Source organism: Ptychodera flava (assembly GCF_041260155.1).
Source record: "Ptychodera flava strain L36383 chromosome 3 unlocalized genomic scaffold, AS_Pfla_20210202 Scaffold_27__1_contigs__length_13241970_pilon, whole genome shotgun sequence".
In the NCBI taxonomy this organism is placed as follows: Eukaryota; Metazoa; Hemichordata; class Enteropneusta; family Ptychoderidae; genus Ptychodera; species Ptychodera flava.
The window spans coordinates 8,199,646-8,218,235 of NW_027248281.1; the positions used below are offsets into that span (position 1 = coordinate 8,199,646).

The 18,590-nt window shown below is 39.4% G+C and overlaps 1 protein-coding gene across 5 annotated transcripts in view; it reads left to right on the forward strand.

The window, feature by feature from the left end:
• LOC139126461 (histone-lysine N-methyltransferase 2A-like) overlaps window positions 1-18,590 on the forward strand; it is a 46,045-nt gene that overhangs the window by 3,442 nt on the left and 24,013 nt on the right. For 2 of the 5 annotated variants that reach the window (XM_070692522.1, XM_070692520.1), the window contains exons 2-3: window positions 14,791-14,891; window positions 15,612-18,075. In XM_070692522.1, the coding sequence (XP_070548623.1) occupies window positions 15,753-18,075 (2,323 nt within the window). In that variant the 5' untranslated portion in view covers window positions 14,791-14,891; window positions 15,612-15,752. The remainder of the gene's footprint in view (window positions 1-14,790; window positions 14,892-15,611; window positions 18,076-18,590) is intronic. The other 3 variants (XM_070692519.1, XM_070692518.1, XM_070692521.1) reach the window with 2 other exon arrangements.

Below are 18,590 nucleotides of genomic sequence, written 5' to 3' on the forward strand. Positions count from 1 at the left end.
TGATAGTTTACGTTTTATAGGAACTAAAATTATTATGCAGCCGTCATTTCCATGTCTACTGTATCTCCACCATACACTAAGGCATTTTATTTTCACAATAATTCACAATCATTTCAATTCAACTGAATTTTAGAACACTTTACCGGTAGTCTTCAGCTATCTCCTTTCCACAGTGTCTGCGATAAGGGCAATTATGGCAAGCACCTTTCAACAAGAATCATTTCAGTCAGATATTGATTGGATGTACATAGTAAGATGTATTGCAGTCAGATTTACATTTCTCACTGATAGGAGTCTGTCAGATATAGTTACACAATTTCCTGTCTCAGGATATGCTTTGTTTTATCAGTTGAAGGCTCTTACCATTGCAGCTTGTTTATTTGCATATTATGCAGGGACATCTGTTGTGTTTTCATTGCATATTAAGGAATGGTTGATCATTGATAATCCCAGACCCAATCTGTCCTCAGTCTGGTGTTGTGTCAATACCCAGATCTCATTGACGCTATTATTAACCCTCCGGTTTTGCCTTGTGTTCTATCAGATGAGTGCTGTGCCATTTGGATTTACATACCGGCAAATGAAAGTACCATACCTATTTCAGTTCGCTTTGTATCCTGACTTATAAATTGGTATTTTTGCTATGATTTAGGAAGATATATAAATGGTTCGGGAATCCCAGTTCCATTCCTATCATATGAATGACATACCATAGGGAACATCAGTAACATGATTGGCCAACTGAGGTAACATTTACCATGGTATCGACCTAGCATCTCAACAAGAACGCTGCAAGCAGTTTGCTTTGATCAGTGATATGAATCTCTCGGTCAGTCAAATGTGGTTTGACCCAAATGTTTCACTGATAAGCTACGGCTATTACAATAGGTTTATAGGGAAGTATGGGTACTTTGACCCTAAATAGACATTCTTGTATGGAAAACAATTTAAGTTTTTACGTGTTTTGTTTCGTGACAGTCAGTGGTGAGTGTCTGGCTGTAGTATTGGCAGAATTTATTCCTAATTTCACCGAGTGGGATCTTTAGCTTGTGACATCTACACATCTGAAAACACAAAATCAAAGTTCAAAACAATGAGAGTAACAAACAGTTAATCTGTTACAAAATATTTGGATGAATTATCAAATCAAATTGAACACATGAGAGTTTTGAATACTTTTCCATTGATACTTACACATAGCATCTATTAAATAAAAGCTGACAATTATTTCAGCTACTGTAGTCCTGTATTTTCCATCATGAATTCTAAGTATGGTAATATTTTGACATTTTGTTCCTTTTCACATGAATTGAGGGCAATAAGCTGAAACAGCAAGGAACTGGTGATAGTCCCTAGGGGTCAGAGTTCACAATAGCCATGTTGAAAGAACTTTTAAGTTTTAGTAAAACCTGTTTCTGACAAATGGCGTTGAATTGGATGTAATCTGTGGAATGCCCATCAACACTTCTAATGCAAGGATGTTTATTTAAAAAAAAATCAAATAATTATCCTAATTATCCAAATAGTTTTTAACGTAAATTTGTAATATTTTTTGAACCTGTAATTTGCAGAAAGCAGACTTTCAACAAAATTCAACATTGAAGACATAAAAAAGTTTTTAATAGTCCAGGTAGAAAAGATGTCAATCCTTTATATTACAGTTTCATATTGCATACTGTCTTATAGGAACCCTGCTTGCACCTTTGTAAAGATATGTGTAGTATTCTGAGGACACCTACTTTCTTGTACATCATGAAAGCAAAATTATTTAGCATATCATCTTACTTCAAGATTAATTTAATGAAATTTGGTATGGCATACTAGAATAAGTATTTTCTTGGTAGTGTTTTTGTGTTATAGTTCAGAAGTAACGTTATATGTATTTTCATTTCCTAAGAAACAGTTCATCTTCAGACTGTTTGAAGTGTAAATATTAAGGTTTTGGTACATGTAGTTTACATGGTATTCTAGAATATCATTCACGGCAGACCAATTTACAAATATATGAAATAGAAATCAATATTATGGAAGAGGTAATTTGTTAAAATACTGTAAGAGTTATGACATAACTGAAGACAAAAATTATCATTTTTGGTGTGTTTATAGCAGAAAGTACAGGAAATAAGATGAGTATTGTCTCTCAGTACTTGTATGGTAAATGGATTGACATTACGATATCATCACCATGGTTTCCTAAACCCATTGTTATCAGTGGTGATTTTGGATCTGTTTACAGGGAATTGTGGGTAAGCAGGTAAAAACTATAACCACATGGACAGTGTGAAACCATACATGGTTGAATTTCAAATTATCAGCCGCTTGATAGGGACATTGGCTGTAACCTTTGATTAATTTTTCACTACTCTGTTTCAGTGTATCAACTACAGAATTTTTCTGTAATCCGATCATCATGACCAATGCCCGGAGTCCTGCTTGCCAACACAGCCTGTGTATGTGAAATGACCATTGTTATTGTTGATAAATGTATTCTAGTCCGGACCTGAATACAAAATTTAAACAATAACAATGCAGATTATACTTATATAGGGTATATTTATGAGCTAAATATCAGGAATTTCTCCTTGGTTCAGGGATTCAAACCAGAAACTGCAGATGATACACAGAACAAACAAAATTTAAAAAGTGACGAAAGTTACAGCTAATGGATCTTTAAACTAAAAAATAGTCTGCAGTAGTGTAGTATCTAATGTGAGTACTACCAATGGTTGGTGACTTGTAATTCAGATACGAAAATTCTTGGCTTGCTACCAGCATGTCTGACGATTGTATGAATGTTATGGGGATGAGTTGTATCATTCATAGCTTATGATGTTGCACACTATGATCATCACCAGTGCGCCCTCTAACAAACATGTATTTCTGGAAATTGCGTCATTTTGGGTATTGTGTAAATTTCTTTGTATCAGCCCTCTATCATTACATGTTAACAAAAAAAATTGCTCGGGTCACCAGCAATATGTTTGCATTGTGGCGTGTCATATTGGTCTATCTTGGCTGGATAAAAGCAGTTTTCTACACATTGAACATGACATTAGTGTATGAATTCCTGAAATATCAAATAGGAAAGAGGGCTAATAAATTTACTGTTAGACTGGTTATATTGTAATGTTGTAGCCCTTGGAGACATTCACTTGTCTTTGTGACCTTGAATCAGTATGAATTTGTTGTGATTGTGTTTCCACTGAATTTTAGAAATAACTTTTTGATGTGAGTGAAGTTTCTTGTTGATATGTGCACAACAAAACTCAGTTATTTCATGTTGTGCCCTGTTCTACATGTATACACAGCACAAATAGCAATGTTTCATTACTTTGGATAACTAATATCATATGTAAATCTTATCCACTCTAGGAATCATTTCTCCTGTTTTTAATCTAAAGCAAGTTGATCACTTTGATGTAAATCCTGCAATTTGGCCAAAAAGTTTGACTAACACGACATGCAGAAACCAGTTTTAACCCTTTTCCTGCCAAGTCGGTGAAAATCCGCTTGAAATTCGGTGTAGCTAGAAGCTGAGCAGTCACGGCCGTTATCCTCCTAAGGCGGTGGAAATCGGGCTCCTTTTTGGTACCCCCTTTCCTGCCTAGTCGACGGAACTACGTGTAGCAAACCCTTGCTCACGCTAGGGGTCGTTCGAGGACAGGTTTTGGGCGAGGAACGGCGTTTGCTCTCGAAATGGGTTCACAGGGAGTCCAAGGACAGGGAAAGGTGCAGAAACCTGTCCGCCAGTCCCCCACACCCGAGGGGGGCTGGTTTTTTTTTACCGCTTTTTAGCGGACTTGGCAGGATAGCATGGTGACGTTTTCTGGCGGAGTTGGACGTACTTGGCTGCCTGGCACTATACAGATTGCTGCCGAACTTGACCAACTCGGCAATGCTAATCTAGAAGGCTACCTCTTGCAAACGACTTGGCAGATATGCCGATGGTGCGAGACGAAAGTCACTTATTCAGTTGTGCGTGACTGAAAATGAGAACGTATTTTTGACGGGACGGCTCGACTTGTTCCTCCCATGGAACGGATATGAACGACTCGGAAATACCATTACAAACTGGTGTCCGACGTACTAAGCTGGGCTTCAGCTCTGCAAGTTCAAGCCAGGCAACGTCCTTCACTGCCTTGGCCGTGCCATTCAATGGACGTAGCTTTGGATTTTTTATTTATTCCACCGTCCGAAGTACTGGCTCTGGTTTGCAGGCAAACGTATCCTCTTGCCGATGCATTGGTAACTACGTACGCTGTTTGCGTACAGAGAATTCAAAAGGGCACATGAGGTCAATATGCTACATGTACGGGGATACCGTCTGCATTTAGCAGGGACTACTTTTGTTATGCAAACCAGCTAGCAGTACAATATGGCTGCCAGCATGTGACACGTCGATGGCTAGAACAATGGAAGCATATTGCGTTGCACCCGTGCATCGCAAAAGTGAACTGAAGACTTGGGGTAGTGACTGGTTATCACTGTTAGCTGCAGCCCAAGCCATGTCGGTACAAACCCGTACCTGACTGAGGACCACTCGATTAAGTCAGTAATGAACGGTAACACTCGTAAGCCAACTCCCAACTGAGCTGGCAAAACTACGTAAAGCTGTGCTTCAATGGCTCAGCCATGTCGTTAATACAACGGCAAAACGTAGTTTTTTGTGCTACACTGCCAAGTCGTTGAAGGTACGTATTCAATTGACCCTACCCTGGGGAAACAGGACAGGTTTGACGGTGCTGCTGCACCCCTAGCACGACCCTCAGGGTCTCTGACTAACAGACGAGTGAGGTGATGTTTGTGCCTAGCGGATGTACGTAATACTGAAGGAGTTTATTTCCGAAAAAATAAACATGAAACGGCAATAAAATGACGCACTCCCAGGGGCAAACAAAGCCGGTGACCTCAATTTTTTTCTGCAGCAACCCTTGAGCTCCTTCCCCAGTCTACGGGCATGTAGAAATTATCGAAGTCTAACACGTATAAGTACGGCTAAAACTACCCTGAAAATGGGCGATTTCTGCCAAAATGCCTGGCAGGATAACATGCAGGAGAGCCAATCTTTTGCAGGCACATATTATGGGGCGGTTTTCTACTGACTTGGGAGAATAACGGACAAGGGCGCTCGGCAGGAAAGGGTTAAATTGAACAATTTTACCATTGATAACAGCGTGTTCATTTTTAGCCGGATGCCGGCCAAATTGACCGGCTACTTTCGTATTTTGGCCGGCTACTTTTCAGCACTGTTTCGCTCTCTGGCCCGGAAATTCTAGTTTTGATAACAATATTTTGATTTTTTTGGTGGTCTTGCAAGCCGGAGATAATATTTCAGAAGTGCCGATGTGGCTATATCATGTAGTCTAGCAATTTACGCGGTGAACTTGTTGCTATCACTGTAATACCGCGATCAGCGAACGTGTTGTACTCATACTGGGCCGCTTTCGAGGTCAACCTTGCTTGCCCGATCGCAGGCCGAATTATTCCGACGTTCACATCGGGTATAGCCGAAAATTGGACTAACATACAATTACGTTATGCCCGCGAATAGCCGACCATTTCCGAATGAAGCCGACTTTTGTTTCTCAAACGCGGAAGAGAAAGTCGACGCTTGAGAGCTTGGGGTTTCTGCGTAAGAGTAGGGCCTTGTCTGATGGGCTTGGTAGGTTTTTGATCAAATCTAAAGCGACCAAAAGTTACTGAGTCTCATTTTTCATACTTTGAAACGCCATGTCAATCCATCCATGGTCAATCACGATGCCAATATTCAAGTCGATCGCGTTTTGTGGAGGGGCCGTGGTTGTGTGCATCGCGGAAGAGAAAGTCGACGCTTGAAAACTTTGATAATCTGCGTAAGAGTAGGACTTTGTCTGTTGGTTTTGGGAGGTTTAGATCAAATCTAAATAAACAAAAAATTACTTGGTCTCACTTTTCGTACTTTTGAAACGCTATGTCGATCACAGTGTCAAATTTCAGGTCGACCGATATCGAGTTGTGTGTAGTTACAATTGACTGCCGGTGCTTTGTACACACACGGTGTAGTACAGGCTGGCGTTCGGTGTCGTTAGTTTGAGGTTTTATCAAACATGAACACTGAAATGTAGCTCTCTTTTTCGATTATATTCAACATCACCAAAAAATCAATAATCAGCTCGCAGATTCGTTTTATTGTGAAATTAGTACAGTGAATTAAAATCACTGAAAATTGTGTTCCTATAATTCATTGAATTGAATAAACTGTTTGATTTTACTGTATAATCAAGTTTATTTAAGTCAGTAAAAAACTTTGTACAGCCAGGCTGGTCAGGATTCTAGCGGATCGTTTTCTGGGTTGTGAAAACCTCTATTCTATGATGTATTTCAAAATGTTCAAATGTTTGTTGAAGTCATGAGCTAAACATAATTCTACACAACAGTGTGGTGAAATTTTGCTATTTTCCTTGTCAACTGAATGCAGTTGACAAGCCCGAGTGATCAAATTAATTTTTCTGACGTATATTCAAAACTTTATCCCTTGAAACATGTAATTGACAATGGTAATGATTATTCTGTATGCTGAAATGGTCTTAACCCTTTTCCTGCCGAGCGCCCTTGTCCGTTATTCTCCCAAGTCAGTAGAAAACCGCCCCATAATATGTGCCTGCAAAAGATTGGCTCTCCTGCATGTTATCCTGCCAGGCATTTTGGCAGAAATCGCCCATTTTCAGGGTAGTTTTAGCCGTACTTATACGTGTTAGACTTCGATAATTTCTACATGCCCGTAGACAGGGGAAGGAGCTCAAGGGTTGCTGCAGAAAAAAATTGAGGTCACCGGCTTTGTTTGCCCCTGGGAGTGCGTCATTTTATTGCCGTTTCATGTTTATTTTTTCGGAAATAAACTCCTTCAGTATTACGTACGTCCGCTAGGCACAAACATCACCTCACTCGTCTGTTAGTCAGAGACCCTGAGGGTCGTGCTAGGGGTGCAGCAGCACCGTCAAACCTGTCCTGTTTCCCCAGGGTAGGGTCATTGAATACGTACCTCCAACGACTTGGCAGTGTAGCACAAAAACTACGTTTTTGCCGTTGTATTAACGACATGGCTGAGCCATTGAAGCACAGCTTTACGTAGTTTTGCCAGCTCAGTTGGGAGTTGGCTTACGAGTGTTACCGTTCATTACTGACTTAATCGAGTGGTCCTCAGTCAGGTACGGGTTTGTACCGACATGGCTTGGGCTGCAGCTAACCAGTGATAACCAGTCACTACCCCCAAGTCTTCAGTTCACTTTTGCGATGCACGGGTGCAACGCAATATGCTTCCATTGTTCTAGCCATCGACGTGTCCACATGCTGGCAGCCATATTGTACTGCTAGCTGGTTTGCATAACAAAAGCAGTCCCTGCTAAATGCAGACGGTATCCCGTACATGTAGCATATTGACCTCATGTGCCCTTTTGAATTCTCTGTACGCAAACAGCGTACGTAGTTACCAATGCATCGGCAAGAGGATACGTTTGCCTGCAAACCAGAGCCAGTACTTCGGACGGTGGAATAAATAAAAAATCCAAAGCTACGTCCATTGAATGGCACGGCCAAGGCAGTGAAGGACGTTGCCTGGCTTGAACTTGCAGAGCTGAAGCCCAGCTTAGTACGTCGGACACCAGTTTGTAATGGTATTTCCGAGTCGTTCATATCCGTTCCATGGGAGGAACAAGTCGAGCCGTCCCGTCAAAAATACGTTCTCATTTTCAGTCACGCACAACTGAATAAGTGACTTTCGTCTCGCACCATCGGCATATCTGCCAAGTCGTTTGCAAGAGGTAGCCTTCTAGATTAGCATTGCCGAGTTGGTCAAGTTCGGCAGCAATCTATATAGTGCCAGGCAGCCAAGTACGTCCAACTCCGCCAGAAAACGTCACCATGCTATCCTGCCAAGTCCGCTAAAAAGCGGTAAAAAAAACCCAGCCCCCCTCGGGTGTGGGGGACTGGCGGACAGGTTTCTGCACCTTTCCCTGTCCTTGGACTCCCTGTGAACCCATTTCGAGAGCAAACGCCGTTCCTCGCCCAAAACCTGTCCTCGAACGACCCCTAGCGTGAGCAAGGGTTTGCTACACGTAGTTCCGTCGACTAGGCAGGAAAGGGGTACCAAAAAGGAGCCCGATTTCCACCGCCTTAGGAGGATAACGGCCGTGGCTGCTCAGCTTCTAGCTACACCGAATTTCAAGCGGATTTTCACCGACTTGGCAGGAAAAGGGTTAATACTGTACAAGAATGCATAAAATTACTCCAAAATGTCTTCAAAATTTAAAAATTTCTTGCCTACAGAGACGGGGACCCCGTCCCTGAAACCCTCTCCTGTGAATGCATGAAATTGCTCAGAAATGTTTCCAATTTAAAAAAAATACTTAACCCCCCTTCCCCCACCCCCCCCCCCACCCCCCGCCCAGGGAACCTGGTTGCATACAGAAGCTAACTGCCTACTTTTCTGAATTTTCCGCCTACTTCAAAAATTTTTGAGAACCCTGTGATAATGCACATGATGATATGATAGGAAGGTTGTGTGGTTTAATTAATTCAGAAAGATAGTCACATGACTGAAAAAGATACTGTACGGTCTGCAATAATAGGAAAGATGTAATTAATGTTTACACAGATGTCCTTATATATTTAAAATCAACTTAAGTTTAAAAAAAAAAAGCTCTGTAGGTCCACAAGTGATGACATCAGTCCCAATCATGAACTTACTTACATTTAATGATTGTTTTAGTGTTTGCTGTTAGATGTCCATGTTACAAAGGAAAAGAAATGTATACTGCTAAATATGCTTTAACCCTTATAGTAAGTTTTTGTCACCTTTATAAAATGTAACCAGACAATATTTTTCAGGTCCAAAACATTTTGCTCAGATTTTTTTCCAAAATTTTGATCCGAAATGGAGTCCATGAAAAGTGCTGTCCATTTGGTTCAAAATTTTGTAAAGAATTAAAGAAAAAATTCATAAATATGGAAAAAATATTGCGCTAAAATTTTGGTTGGAAAAATTACAGCACTCAAAGGTTAATAGAGACCGTGATACGTTGTTACAGAAGCAGAATCAATGATTTCTGTTGTCAGTCCTTTATGACAGGTTAACTCTCATAATTTGCCTCTCAGAAAATGCCATATTGCTTATGAAATATTCCATATCTTGTGTATGCCATCATCTAATGGACTAAAGCATCACCAAATATCAAAATTTGAGATGAATCTTATTTGTCAAATTGACGTTGCGTTAAGACAAATGCTAAAGAGGATATGAACAATTCCAGATGATTTATTATCATACATGTAGGCCTATATTTTAAGATAAAACGGAAACTCTTAGATATGCAGATGACATGTGTATCCTAATTGGTGTCACATTGTGTGCCGTGTTTTAAAATAGAACAGGTTTTCAAATATCTCAAAGTGATTCAGGTACGTCCCCACTACACTTTGTCCTTTGCAGCTTCATTTCTTTCATGTGTATTCATGTTATGTTTGCAAAAATATCTTGCTGCTCTGCTGATCTTGTGTAACACTGTACAGTGTTGTGTTAGCTGCGTTTCCACAGCTAAGTGTTGTGTACAAATGTTGGTACATTGGAACACAGACAATACTTTATCATATATTAATCATAGCCTTCACCTTTGCACAAGGTGGTGATACATGTATCTCCATATACATGTATTGTATTCAGATAAAACTGCCGTACATTGTGACCAAGGTTTTATCTTGTCATGGATAGTTTAGTACTTCTCTTTGAAGTAATAGACATCTAAGCTATTCATGTGGAGATTCTGTATGAATATTCAGTGTTTCATCTACACTGTAGGGTTACAGGATTGCCATAATTTGTCAAGCCATGCCCTACATGTGTATCTATCAAACACTGACGATGAATTTAGTACCGCAATGTTTCAGGGAGTTCCACTCAATTATGCCACTTCTGATCATATACACACACTGGTGCCTATTAACAGCCAGGAAAAAAGTACATTTTAAATAAATTTCAATCAATTATAACAATTAAGTATGTTTTTGGTTTAGTATTCTGTGTTACATTCCCTTCCAAAGGACAATTGTATCCTGATGAGAGGAGATTTTCTAAACAATGTTAAACACTACTTCATAGCACTTTTGTCAGACACAATTATCTCTTAAGGATGTACGATCGGTAAAATTAAAAGTAATGTCATTTCTCTAAATTGTCAATTTTTGGATTCTCCTTTGTAATTATTATCAAAATGTGTGATAAAATATAGGGGTCACCGCGCTCGTTTGTGAGATAAATGACCATGAATTTTGCCATTTTTGAGAAAAAATGCTGAGTCAGCATTTTTTCACCAATGCATTTTCTATGGACGAAATAATTCAATGCTGTTTATCTCAAAATTTAGCACGGTGACCATATAATTTTATTTGATCGGTATTATTTATTTCTCTAGACTGAGCTTTGTGCAAATTTTCATGAAAATGACATTAGTAGAAATTGATTTTCCAGCAAATTTCAATGTAATCCTATGGGCAGTGACAAATTCCACGCGCGCGTACCGCTCGTACATCCTTAAGTGATCATTTTGGAGCACCTTGTGTTAACAGTTACTGTGCATTTTCATATTTCACAAAAAAATTTAAAACAGGTCAATCACAATTAAGTGAACAATTTCTATGGAATAAGGTTAGATTTTAAAATCCCCTCCAGTAATTTCAGCCCCTGAAATTGTGGCAAGGATGAAACAGCAATATACTGAACCATACACAGGAATTTTGCATGAAAATTAGTGAGGCAGTACAGTGTGGGTGGAGGGACTGTGGGCAGTGGTTGAGGTATTGCCAGGCCCAGCTCCATGCCAATTAACACTGCATTGAAATCTGGCTTACCATGTACAGTACATGGTGAGTCCTTGCAAAATGGATAAAGAAAGATGTGGAAATGATTAGTCAAGAACTGAGATGTGTGTTTTCATTCTGCAAGCCCAGAAGTACCAGAAACATATGGTGTAGCTCCAAGGAAATTAGATAGGAATTATTGTTGGTTACAGAAGAACGTTGTCATGGAAATGTAGTTTGAAACTGTTACCAGATCATTGCCAAAATTTTTAAATGTTTGATTTCTTGATTAATAAATGTGATTTTTATTTCAATGTGACCTTTTGACTTTTCTCTTATTTTTTCATTCTTGTTCGGTACAAAATTAGGTCAGTAATCTCGTTTAGTCTTGTAAAATTTTGTTAGAGGAAGAGAAACAGTCCTAAGGTCACGCTGAAATTCAAATCAGATTTGGCAAGATGATGATAAGACTGATCTCGACATTGAAATGCAACAGCTAGCCTTGCTGCAGGCTTTGTTCCTTCATTTTTTTGGAAATTTTATTTCATGAATTTTGCTCAATGTTATTGACTTTGCTTGTGTCTTTGGCATACATGTACAGTTAAAATGTGTGCTCTACGCTATCCTTCTGTTTGTTGTCAGGTTAATCTGTTATTAGTCTGACGCTGATGTAAGTGTTCGGATTTCCATCTGTGCTGTGTGTTTGTTTGATTTTGCATTGCTCTTCTGTACTACTCTGCAAGTACATCATGTCATGTGTTTTCAATCCAAATAAGATATTTTGTATCTCTCATGGTGTTTTCCTGATACATGAAAATGGACCAGCTTCTTTGTGTTTTGGTCTGTAAGGTTTCCAAATATTCAGCTTCTGTCATTGTCTTGTTTTATTTTGCACCAGCATACTGTACATGTAATCAGTACCCACCATAGTGTCTGCCACACAAGATCACAATATTCTACCTCAGTGATGGTGTCTTGTCATTTGTACATCAAAAAGAAAGGTTTTTGAAAAACTCTTGCAATTTTTGTTGCAGAGGGAATCATTTCTCATTGAATTTTAATCGCCATTAATAATAGTCAGTATCAGCTACCACAGTGAAGCCTTTTCATGAACCTGACATGACCTCACGTTCAGATATCTCTGGTAATGCTGTATCTTGCATTCAAAATCAACACTTACTGCAAGCAAAATGCAAAGTCCTTGAAAGTATGGCATTACGGTACTTAGTTCTGTTGATGTCACCGATCACGAAGTGTTTAATCATAGTGATAGTTTCCAATGAATATAGTAGTAGGATTGAATGTCATGTAAAGGTCAGAAAAATGGCCAATACAGAGTACACTCAGTGTGACATTTTTCGGACGACCTCAGTTTTCGGACATTTAGTGACATGTTGTTAGTTACACTCACTTCGCTCCGCATCGATAGCGTTTTACAGGTCATGTGACCTCATATTAAGTCAGATGACACTGTTTTCCCGTTTTCGATAGTTTTTTTGGTAGAAGCTATTGAGTTCGCTACGAGCGGCGGTCACAAATTGTCGTCTGACACCGCGTCAGTCATACTGTCAACATACTGCCCTCAGGTCAAAGTAACTGAAATTTTGACTAAAGTCCTGATTTAGCATTGAATTTTGAATGTGGGGGAGAATAATGATTTTTAAAATATTCTTTCCATTGTTCTCTACGATTGCATGTAGTTTTAACGAAAACTGCGCAGTTGTTTCGAGAAAAAAAAGTACATTTAATGAACGTAAGAAGTGTACAAGTTTTCGGACAGACAATATTTAGCATAATTGTGTAACGTAGTAAGTGACTTACCGCGTAAAAACTTGACAGGTAATTAATTCCATGCGATGAAATATACTCACTATGTTTATTAAATAATGCCTGTGCAATTCTAATACAAACAAAATATGCAATGGAAACAATTATAAGTAATACTAACTTAGCGAAGTTAGCCACCCGATACAAGGTGCGGCGAAAGCAACGCACACAGAGACAGCCCGTGTCCGTGTCCGATATCTAAGCGCTATACACGTCGAAATATAGTTGAGTCGTCCATGGATTAAACATAACTAATTATATCATGAAATATTCTTATATACAGTTTTCTAAACACATCGAAATTAAAAATCGGTGGTTTGAAGTTTCAAATTATCAATACTTAGCTCCTATCACATTCCCAACACGACGTCCGATTTCTGGGATTGCAGTCCAATTATTACGCCTTCAACATGGGGTCAAAACTTCGGCAACTTTGACCCCAAAATACCACTCCCGTCGTGTCAACTGAGTTTGAGGATAACCACAATAAAGTTTCGAAAGGTATGGTAATAGGATATCGTATTGCTGGTCATTTACGAAACGACTTTGGGCGAAATTCACTACCCTGTCCGAAAACTGTCACACTGAGTGTACATGTACAGTACCAATAAAAATCCACTTTCATGACCCCAGTGCGGCATTACTTCCTGCCATCTTTGTTGGTGTGTAAGTCTGTCAGTTTGATTATAAACACTACCACTGTATACCATAATATTCAGCATGTGCCCTCCAACTCATATCATTTCAGAACAAAAAATGCATTTTCTCTGGTACCAAAGGGAGAAAAGTTAAATTTTGACTGGCCACATACTCACAATGAATACCAGGATATACTGTAAGGTCACATGGTTGATCATGAAAGTGGCATAAATTTCTGATGGAATACTGTACAAATTACAACCCTTTTCAACCATATTGGTTCAGAAATCTATTGTGTGTGCAATACTGATAAACTATAAATAAAGTATGGTGCTTATTCAATTACATATGTTTGAAAACAGAGATCAGTTGAAGTCATTCTGCATTTGCAGCTGCAACATGTATTTGGAAAAGATTTCTTTTACAGTGATACATACAATGTAACAGCAAAAATTGGTGGATGAAATTTTGGAAATGTTTGATGTAATGGGTTCAGTTTCATATGAGAATATTTATTGTAAAATTTAAGTACCAGTAGTTGAAACTTCTGATGATTTTTTAAATATTTTTATTTGTATGTCGGTTGTAAGTTCTTCGTCTTCTCCTCAAATTTTGTTGAAGGGACTAAATTTTGTTGAAACGCCAACATTTAGCCAGTCAACATAGCGTCCCCATGTGTAAAATGTTATTACATTTGAATTCTAGAATGATTGCCATGACATACCATGGGGTATTCAGTATGAAATTTATTGATGACCTGGCTTGTGAAGTGGGAAAAATTACAAGAAAATGGCTGTTTAACAAAAATACTGCCTGTTGATTTCTGGCTTGGCCCCCAATAAGTTTTGTTGCGAATGACACAGTGATGCAATTCATTTATGGCTTTGGGGATGATAAATAAACAATAAATTTCCTGCATGTTAGATTCTGTTCAGCACCCAGTAGTTATCAAGGCAAATTAGAGCAATGTAAATATGATTCAAAACTTATTGGAGATTTTTTGCAAGACTGTGTCACAGCGCCAGTTTCTTCTTTTCATTATTTCATAGTATTACTGTTTGAATGTACGTTGTATAGTATGCTGTCAGTTGGTGCTAAGGATGTCAAGCCAACTATACATGTTAACTGTTGATAATTTAGTGTAAATGTATGTGGTATGGGTGATTATGTGAAATGTGTGAATTCCTTGGTGTATGGAGCATGCTCAGTTGTCTACGTGTGCAGTAAGCATGGTCAGATACTTACGCTTTAGTCATCACGCCCAGGTTCTTATGCTTATAGAGCATGCTCAGAAGTACCCTGCGTAGTGAGCATGCTCAGTTTATCCTTGCAAAGTGACAATGCTTATTAACCCTTTTTGCTGCCAATATCAACTCCTTGTCATATTATGCCGACTTCACACACGTAATTTGCATATTTTCTTACAAATTGTGATTCAGATTTGAACTAAATGGACTAAATCTGAACTGTTTTTTGCTCCAAAACAAACTACAGAGTCACTGAGAACATTTTGAGAACCAAAATTTTGACAAGATATTGGCTGCTGAAGGGTTAATAGGATATTGAGTTCTACTTTGAAGGAAGAAGATTGGTAGGTATGTTAATAATTTAGTCTTTTTGAGATTTAGGGTCTTTGAGTAAGTTTACGAAATGGTGTTAATTTGATCAAGGGACTGTTATGTGTGGTGGATATTACTACCTGTCAGTGTCAAGCATTACTTGTTAACCTTGTTCACCCCAATCCTGAGTAGACAGGTCCACAATTGCCATTGATAACAATGGGGTTTGGACCAAACCATTGTGGTGAAAGGTTAATGGGTCTTCTGACAAATTATGAGCAGCTTCACCAAGAGGCCACAGACACACATAGTGACATGTAATCAGCTCCAGCCATTAACAAAATTCATCTGTGAATTAGTTTCCGTTTCAATCCAATCAGTCCGTCCTTGAAATATTGTACCAAAAGATAGATACACATAATGACAGACACACACACATATATGGACAAGCAGACAGTACGGCAACAACTTTGTGAAAACATACATGTAGGTGTCAAAAACTTGGTCCTCGTGATATAAACTAGACAACAAATGCACCTGACTGCAAATCATAGATCATTTTCATCAACAGTTGGTTTTGTTCAGAAATACCAGCTTGTGTACATTTTCTCTGTTTATTTTCTTTATATATAATATACATATATATAATAACAAACATTTTGATTTCAACGATGGAAAGCATTTGGAAAGCATTTGGAAATCATGTATTTATCCTTTCCAGATTAATGAAATAAAAATGTCTTGTCATGTCAACAGGAAGAAGAATTCATTGGCTTTTCTGCGGAAGAAGTTGGAATCAAAGCGTACAGGCAGACAACAAAAGGTGTTAAACAGAGAGACGGTGAGAAAATACCAAGTCTGCCACTCAGCTCAGAGACATTGAAACGAGGGAGTTGTATGACAACACGACTTTCCCATGCAAGACTGAGTCTTGAAGCATTGCCTGCCTCAGAACGAACTCGCGGTCGGCTTAAGACGCTGATTCGGAAATCGTACAAGGATTTGAAAAAAGATGAATCAAATGAATTCAGGACTACTACACATATAATTAAACGTGTGAAAGAGATTGAAGACCATGTTGTTATTAGGTCACCACCCAAAAGAAAAGGCAAGACGAAACTGATCGTTCCATCGCCGATTAAAAGCGTTCCAGTTAAATCAAAGATCAGTGTGTCACCGTTGAGGAGTTCGCCGGTACAATCCAAGTATCCACTGATCAAGAAAGTGAAACGACTTCAGGAGGGACAGCTTAATCAACCATTAGCACCAAAACTGAAAAAGTTGAAAATTCGTCTTGTGAGCGATGGAAAGGAAGCAAAGATTGTTCGTGGTCGCGGTAGGCCCTCAATTTACGAAAAGAATATTCTGAGAAAGGACCAGAAAAAACCGGCAACTTCTGTGGAGACAGAACAGCAAGCAGTCAAAGGAACTAAGGAGAAAGTTGCAAAGAGAGTCAGGGTTGTACCAGCAACTAAGAAAGTTGACACAAACGTTGTGAAACAGATTCTTCAAAAAGCAAAGCGTGGCAGGCCAAGAAAATACCCCAATCCAATCAGCCCTTCCGTCTCTCCAAAAGTGAAGTCGCACAAAGACAGGACAGACACCTCATCATCTCTGGCAAAGACCACAAATCAGGTTTCAAAGACACAACCAACTTCATTCAAAACTTCAAAGTCATTAAAAACTCAACCTGCTTTGTCAAAATTGTCAAAAACTCAGCTGGCAGAGTCCGCAAAGCTGAAAAAGGCACAAACCAAATTACCCAAGGTTATAAAATCTGCAAAAATGTCTGTGAAATCTCAGACAGTTTTACCAAAGGAGGAGAAAGTGGTCAAGAATAATGAAAAGACCAATAGCAGGAGAGTGAAAACGTTGAAGGATGATACCGTCACCATGGCAACTCCTGTAACCAGTAAGGGAAAACCGAAACTCGACATGGCAACTCCTGTAACGGGCAAGGGAAAACCCAAACTCGAGAAACCAGGTGGACATCCAGATGTGAAAAGTGAGCCAGTGAACAATCTGATATCCCCAACGTCACAAATAAGCAACACGGAAACTCCGGCTACAAAGGCAAATACTTTTAAAGGTGTGCGCAGACAATTTGTGTTGCCAACGGTGAGCGCTCGGTCATCGCGGGTGATCAAACCCAGCAAGCGCTTTCTTGACGATGACAGCTCCCCGATTATCAGCGCCAAACTGCAGAAGGTTGACACAACGCCGAGTGTTACAGAGGCTTTGAATCAAACAGTGGATGCAGTGACTACAAGTGCAAGTTCAAGTGATAGGGATAGGAATCAGTATTTGCAGACAGAAAGTAAGTCATCGTTACAACCATGTGATTCACATGGACCTCTTAAAGACGGAAAGGCTAGATCACGGCAAACGTACCGGAAACCACTGCTTGTGGCCGCATCTAGAAGGAAAGAGAAATCACCGGAGAAAAAGAAGACAGAAGAAATCGCGGCAAAGTTGACAAAGAAAGCGAAGCAAGGCATGGCCAAGAAATCATCAGAGATGGCAAAAATGCCGCAGTCCATGGCTCGGAGTGTTAAGTCAAAGAAAGACACAAAGACAGGAATTGTTGAGAAGGAGGTGAAACAAGAAATGTTGAGTGATGTCATGAATGAAGGAACCACGGTAGATACCAATGAGACGGAGTCTCCGCCATTGGATAGTACAAGTGTCAAAGGTGAAACAACAGATGTTTCAAAGTCTGAAGGCAGTCAGGTTGTGACTCCTGAAAGGCGATCTAAACGCAAAGTACTCTTGAAGCAGTCTGTTGCAAGGCTGCTTGGCAGAGACAGGAAACAGAAAAAAGACACTCATCACTCAAGCAATGCCAGTGCTGAGTCAAGTTCGGCGACTTCTGCGATGCAAAATGCAGGTTCCGGTGCTGCGACAAGTGCTTCGTCTGCGTGTAAGAAGGATGGAAAGAAGGTGGCGCAAGCACGGAGGCCATCGGAGCTCGTCAAGAAGGCAAAACTGCAACTACAGAAGGCAGCCCTCAACAAGACTGTGAAAAAAGCTGAGAATGTAAAGAAAGAACAACTTGCAAAGTTGAACACACAGCTTGAAATGGAACAGAAAAGAGTACATAGTCCGGTGGACTTGAAGTCATTCCCAGTTGTGAGTCTGGAATCACTGACTTCCATGGAAAACTGTGATAATGCCACGCACGCAGCCAGACATGAAGAGTTGCCTAAAATGTTACAAACAGGTTGGTTACAGATCTTGTCTTGCCCAGTGTCAGGAAAAATAATTGTGTCTGACCTGTACAACCAACATCATTTTGTCAGTTTTCCTTTACGCTTTGATGAAAAGACTGCGTATTAAAATCTCTGTCTGCCTCTCCTGAAGTCAAATTTGCCGTTGGAGAACATTAAGTATTTATCTGATTGTTTTCAATTTATTGTTTCCTTTGGTATTAGTGGACACTTTGTCATATGTAGTGATCAAATTTCAGTTAGATTTAAGCAAAGTTCCGAAAATCTTGTGACTTAAAAAAGATTGTTGTAAAATGAGTGAAAAGCTGATGATGAATCAATCACAATTTGTCAATATGATGTACATAATCATGTAATGTGATCATTTAATGTCCTAACTCTTTTTTTTGGTGTATTTTGGATAAATTTCAGTACGATTTAGCTCATGTGAGTGTATCATAGCATTGAGAAACAGTTTCAAACTAAGATTGCAGTCACCTGTGGAATGCTTTGTCCTTGACTTTCTGGC